Below are 6394 nucleotides of genomic sequence, written 5' to 3'. Positions count from 1 at the left end.
CACACATCCGATGTTTATTTTACATTTGAAACACAACAGAATTAATCACATTCGAACAATACATAAAATTCCATTTTCCCCCTTTCATTTCAAGATACAATTGGGGGTATTATTCCACTAAATTTGCAGATATCTGAAAATCGAAAGATAAATAAGTCTTCGAAATTTAAATGTCCATTTCGGGCAAATTCTCAACCAAAGGTTTTTCAGTGCGTAACCTGAGTCTCGGTTAGTGAATGTTATTTGAAATTCTTACAACTCCTCGTATAGTCGGTGGAGTTTCTGCATTCCCGACAATAGGAAAATGGGTTCTTTTCAATTTTAGGGTGTGTGAAATAGAACACCTATTGCAACAGAATCTGGAAAGAGGAAATATTGTCCTCACTGGTCAAGTTCGGTATGTCCCCCTAGTCGATTTCAGTTACATGTACCCTCGACATCGAAATCCCCATTCTGTTCAGAGTAAACCACTAAGTACTAATTACATGGACTAGAAAATATGTAGGACTATTAAATGCCAAATATTGGGCTACAACGAAAGCTGGGGACTTTTTAATATCAAAATTACAGCATTGAACATCATTCTTTTTCTATGTATTTTGTGCAAGTTGTTTCTTCAGTTCACTATGACGGTTCCTAATTAAATGAAAACTATCATCAAATTACAAGTAATATCAGCTTAACATCTGAAATATAAATGTAAAAATGAACCAATTGAAAATGCATCTAATGCTGAGCCTTTGAAACAGATTTCTAAAAATAAATGTCAACACACTGAGACTTTAAAATTCCTTGATAGACAATGAAGTCAATATTTTCATGCATTGCATTTCCTTAGTTGGGGATATTATTTATAAAAACAATTTCTACATTGCCAATAATCAATCGAGTTCCTTTTCAAGGAAGTGTTTACTACCTCTAAATGTATTGTAATAAATTATAGAAAATGTTGAAAAATTATAGCTAATATTTGGAACAATACATGGAACGCCGTGAGCTATAAATGAACATAAAACCCTTTTATTGTACCATTTTTGATAAGATATGAAGCATACAATAAACCTCCCTGTTTATCTCTCACTCTATAAGAAGTTCCTTCACTATGAATTTCTGAGCCACTGTCGCATACATTTTTAAAGAAGCGTACCACATGGATTCCATATAGCCATTTTTTTCTGCGTAAGAGGCTAAGTACTTGCATGTTGTATTTCCGGTGTAACATTGCATCCCTGTCTCCTGTTGCAGAGTCAAATTTGCTGCAATTGATGTAAATTTCACATTACCAATTTTATCCGGCAGTAATCCATATAGGTATACGTCATCCACCCAGAAAAATGGTGTAATAAACGAAGCTTTGTAAAGTTGTCGAATGATATCTATGGATATCAGCACAAAATACCCATTACAATACGTCACTGGGTAATGCGTCATACTCTTAAACTGGTTCTCACTAACTTGCCATTTACTTTTCTCACGCATTATTGGGCTGGTTCCTTTTGGTCTTGTCTGACACATTACGTGCCGCGTTGTATTTCGGAATTTTGGGAGATAGTATTCCATTAGGTAGAAAATATTCACAAACATATCATCGTCAACTTTAACTACCATATCAACGTTGGAACAAAAATCACATAACCAACGATAGGTTAGGACACCTTTGTGAGTAAGATTGTGGTAGGAATCTAAGAAAATACCTTGTACAATATCACCATACACAGTACTTTCATTTTCAAGCATAGTTTGTGTTTTTTGGCTGTTTGAAAGACCAAAGAAGAACACTATTCGAAAACCTCTATTGCGTAGAATGTTGAGATTGCCCCAAGTCCGGCGTATGATACTGCGTCGGTTGAAATGATCAGTTGACGTGTGAACAATTACAACAAAGTCTAACTTGTTGGGCGTTTTACATATTGATGGGTTATTGATGAGGTATGGAGACATCAATGTGAGTGGGTAGCTAGTCTTTTTTACAGTCTTGGACGTGTTTACTGTTCGAGTTGTGGAAGTATAATAATTTTTCGTCACTTCCGGGACTACATTGCTGTGTTTGGAATGATCGTCAAACACTATCTGTTTTTCATACTTTGCCATGGTGTCAAACGTCTTCGATACACCAGTACTGATGGTATGGTTCAGTACGATCATCAGTACTATGATTCCACAGACGAGCAAAGTCAGACGCCAGCGGAACGAAGCCATCAGGTTTAAGATGTTCTACCTGTAAGCACAATTGAATGGAATGAGTAAGAAGATGGTAAAATTGTAATTATAGCAGAAATCATTTAGTTTTATCCTTGTCTACATTTAATAAAGGTGCCAATCTGAATTTCCCTTGTATAGATATAATCAACAATTTAAAAAAAAAAATGGAAGGACATGTGTACGTTCTTTAATTTTGCTTCTTTCACCTACTATGAATTGGTCAATTTCATTTCGCTTAATAACACATCTTGTTTTACTGTATACAACATAATTTCAATTGAATTTGTTCGATTTTATCATTAAAGATTGATTGATTGAATGTTGTTTAACGTCCCTCTCGAGAATATTTCACTCATATGGAGACGTCACTACCGCCGGTGAAGGGCTGCAAAATTTAGGCCTATGTTCGGCGCTTATAGCCATTGAGCAGGGAGGGATCTTTATCGTGCCACACCTGCTGTGACACGAGGCCTCGGTTTTTGCGGTCTCATCCAAAGGACCACCCCATTTAGTCGCCTCTTACGACAAGCAAGGGGGTACTGAGGACCTCTTCTAACCCGGATCCCCACGGGACTATCATTAAAGAAATGGGATCTTAATTCTAATAAGTGTAATCGACACAATATGATAAAATCGGCAGTTTTCTTTTATCTCTTTTCAACAATTGTATATCAACAACAAAATGCAGATGATTACAATTGTACCATGGTACATGTATAGATCTATACGATCAACCAATGCAGAGTCATAACGTCAAATGTACGTCCCATTCGAGAATATTTCCTTCATCAGGGATGTGACTGAATTCCTCAGAAAAACTGGCCAAAAAGGGAGGAAAATACCTCACCCTACCTGGAAAAATATAATTTTCTGCCACTTTAGATCAAATCCAGAGTGTTTCATTTTTTTCGAAAATGTAGGCGTCGGTACGATAAAAAAAACTCACTGACACAGCTCCGAGCGCCTAAACAATTCTCATAAAGGTTGTGACGCCTCTTTTTTTGAAGCAGGGGTGTGATTTCTTTCTCTCCGATTTGCTAAAAAGACGCAAGACCTCAGTTTTTAAGGTCATAACCGAGAGACCCATGACTTTCTTTTAATGACTGGTGTTTGGCGAAGGAACAGTCACTGCTTTGTTAAATAACTTTAACGCTGCGCTGGCATCGAGAATCGAACTCGGGCCTCCTGGTAGTGAAGCGAGCGCCTTAACCACTAGGCTGTCGCAGCCGGTTTAACAAAATGTAATTCTATTAAATCTGTGAAGAGAGAATGGGGATGTTACTATGAATATAAATCGTGTTGATAAATTCGTATATTGATTGGAGCTCTTCAAGGTATTATCTGTACTTTCAGGATTAACATCAATACTGGGGAAGGTTTGCATACAAGTGGGTGACAAAGTTATCGAGTTCAATTTAAAAAACAAAAAACAAAAAAACAAAAAAAACAACAACCAAAAACCAAACCCCCACTGAAAGATCACATGTCAAAACTTTGTATAGGTATATCTATTCTAATTTAATCCACGTTGCTCATATGAGAAAAGTGTTGGGGGAAAAAACTGTTCGATATTGATGAGTTTAGTTGTAAAAATATAACAATTTTTTCTTACAATTTTTCCACAAAATACATCAAAATAAAATAACGAAATTTTGTTTTTCTGAGCGGTTATCTGCATTATTGTGTGGGCTCGTGCGTGCACATTTAAAAATCCCCACTCTCTCATTCCCAACAATCTCTAAAGAGCATAAAATGATATTTTCCTTCATGTCAATGAAATTGAATGAAAGTCATAAGCCACTATACCTCCTCTAACTAAACATTCATACCAAGTTTTATTTAAAAAAAAAAAAAAAAAAAAAAGAAAAAAAAAAAGTAATGTAGCAGAGCATGTTTTTCATTCAATGAAGTTGAGATACAAGTCGGAAACATGACAGAGGAAATTAGATTTAAGATTATTTAAAATGCCATTGTAATGCTAAAATACACAAGGATTTACTTCTTTTCATCATTAGAATATTTCACGATTCATTCAGGGAGAATTTGTTTTAAAAATATATTGCTATACATCATAAAATGTTTTAACTTCCTGTCTTCCATCTCGAAACTTCTGGACTAACCCTAAATTGATAGTAGACGTACCTATGTGATAATGATTTTATTGCTTATTTCAATCAATTTTAATGCAAATGTTCTTCCATCGCATTTCTCATCGCCTCCTGTACCATAGCAATGTTCGCATGTTTCTTCGTCCATTGCGTCATCTTAGACAGGGTTGCCTGCCACAACTTTTCTATCCCTCCGTTATCCCAAGCAAGAACACCGACATGCATAAGTGGTCCACTTCCTTTGTATTCTTCAAGTCCCGTTTGTAGATTCAAACTAAGGGCATTCGATATATCCTCATAATGAACATCTTTAATATGTCCTAGCAACATCCCAAATAGATAAGCATCATCCACTGAAAAGTATGGTGACGTAAACGAGTATTTATATAATTCGGGCACGAGATCCGAAGAAAAGAGAACAGTATATCCGCTACAGAATGTTGGATAATGTTGCTGACCCTTGAAGATATAATCTGGAACATACCATTTGTTTTTCGGGTCTCTCACGATAATACTGGTCTGGTTTTCTTTGAGTGAACACATTATAACTTTCTTTTTATTATAAATCTGCGACACCAGAAATTCTGTTAGAGCGAAAATGTTCACAAACATATCATCATCAGCTTTGACTATATATTTAGCTTGAAGGCAGTTGTCGTTTATCCATTGCATCACCTGGATACTTTTAAGAGAGAGATTTTTGTGAGTATCTTCAAAATTACCCTGCACGATGTCTCCAGTGTTGACATTTTCGTTGTTTATCTTTAACTGGTCCTCTTTTTTCGGCGGTTTTCCGAGAATGAATATAGTTCGCACTTTTATGTCCGCGAATACATTCTTATTGGCCCAAGACTCGCGAAGAATTCTGCGATGCTCAAAATGACTCCACAAACTATGAAAATAAATTAATATATCTACTTCCGTTGAGTTACATATATGAGGATTGGCAATGATTGGTTTAGTGAGGTTAGGGTGGGGTCCTTTTGGAATGAATTTTGTGACGGGATTCCTGGAAAACCATTCTTTTGTGTGGTCAGGATAAGAATCAACTTCTGCTGGTTTCGTTATCACATTTTCTGGATTAGCAACTTTACTTCTCCGAAAGAAAGACAGTAAAAACGATTCTCGTTCTTGCCTTAATGCATCCGCATTTCTTTTCCTATTTGACGTTTGACGCCTGCTGGACGATGTCATTGTCGTAATAACGGTAAACACACATGCAGCTATTACAAGACATGCAAAAATTGTGTCGACGTATCGAGCGATTCCAAACCTTCTTGGTGTCATTCTGTCTTACACTTAGTCCACTTGTAGATAAGTTCTAGATCCCACTGAACACAATCAAAAGACCGTCTGAACTATACGTCTAAATCTGAAAATGGTAAAAATAGCCTGCTAGCTTCTCAATTTTTCAGACAGTCTGAATTCTTCATATGTCTGCTATTCGTTAGTAATGTAGGTTTTCTCTAGTATGTACGATTGTCATCAATGTGGTAACAGTGTCACCAAAACAAATAATGTGGGCAGTGATGCAACTTCATAGAAAACTACGACCCCAGTATGAAAATATTTGTAAATCGGGTTTGCTGTTTATTCACCAAATGTACACCAGTACGCTGATTTAAAGAAATTTGATACATGTATTTGCTCACTTAACTAATCATTCCCCTTCACCATATCCATTAGGCCACTGTGACATTGGTTCCATTGTTCGAGAAATTTGATAGGAATCTCTATACATATACACGTGCCACAGAGTAGTATGTAATATTACATGTACGTCATCTGAGTAATTTCAGATATATGTGACAATGGTCGTAAACTAAAGTCGAATGGATAAACAATACTAGAATCTGACAAACATAGGCCAGCTGTATACCCCTCCCCCAGTGATTATAGAAATATAACAACACGATGATTATGAAGCAGTGCCCGTATGAACTGTAGATAATTTCAAATATCCAGGACAGATTCCCTCAATGTCATTTGTAAAAGTCCCACTATTAACAGGAAAATCGAAAAGAAAATAATTTCACAAAAAGAATGCAACACTTCTTTAAAAACTCTACCAGAACAATGAAATA

At 36.1% G+C, this 6394-nt stretch overlaps 1 protein-coding gene across 10 annotated transcripts in view; it reads right to left on the bottom strand.

Annotated features, from left to right (window-relative positions):
- The window catches only part of LOC125681823 (beta-1,3-galactosyltransferase 5-like), a 25792-nt gene continuing 19398 nt past the window's right edge, over positions 1–6394 (bottom strand). For 5 of the 10 annotated variants that reach the window (XM_056154676.1, XM_048922057.2, XM_048922055.2 and 2 more), the window contains 2 exons: positions 4345–5682; positions 1–2218 (listed from right to left, as the gene is read on the bottom strand). In XM_056154676.1, coding sequence (XP_056010651.1) covers positions 4383–5597 — 1215 coding nt within the window. In that variant the 5' untranslated portion in view covers positions 5598–5682 and the 3' untranslated portion in view covers positions 1–2218; positions 4345–4382. The remainder of the gene's footprint in view (positions 2219–4344; positions 5683–6394) is intronic. The other 5 variants (XM_048922060.2, XM_048922063.2, XM_048922064.2 and 2 more) reach the window with 2 other exon arrangements.

Source organism: Ostrea edulis, chromosome 2 (genome assembly GCF_947568905.1).
Source record: "Ostrea edulis chromosome 2, xbOstEdul1.1, whole genome shotgun sequence".
NCBI lineage: Eukaryota > Metazoa > Mollusca > Bivalvia > Ostreida > Ostreidae > Ostrea > Ostrea edulis.
This window is presented reverse-complemented; position numbering and strand designations above follow the sequence as displayed.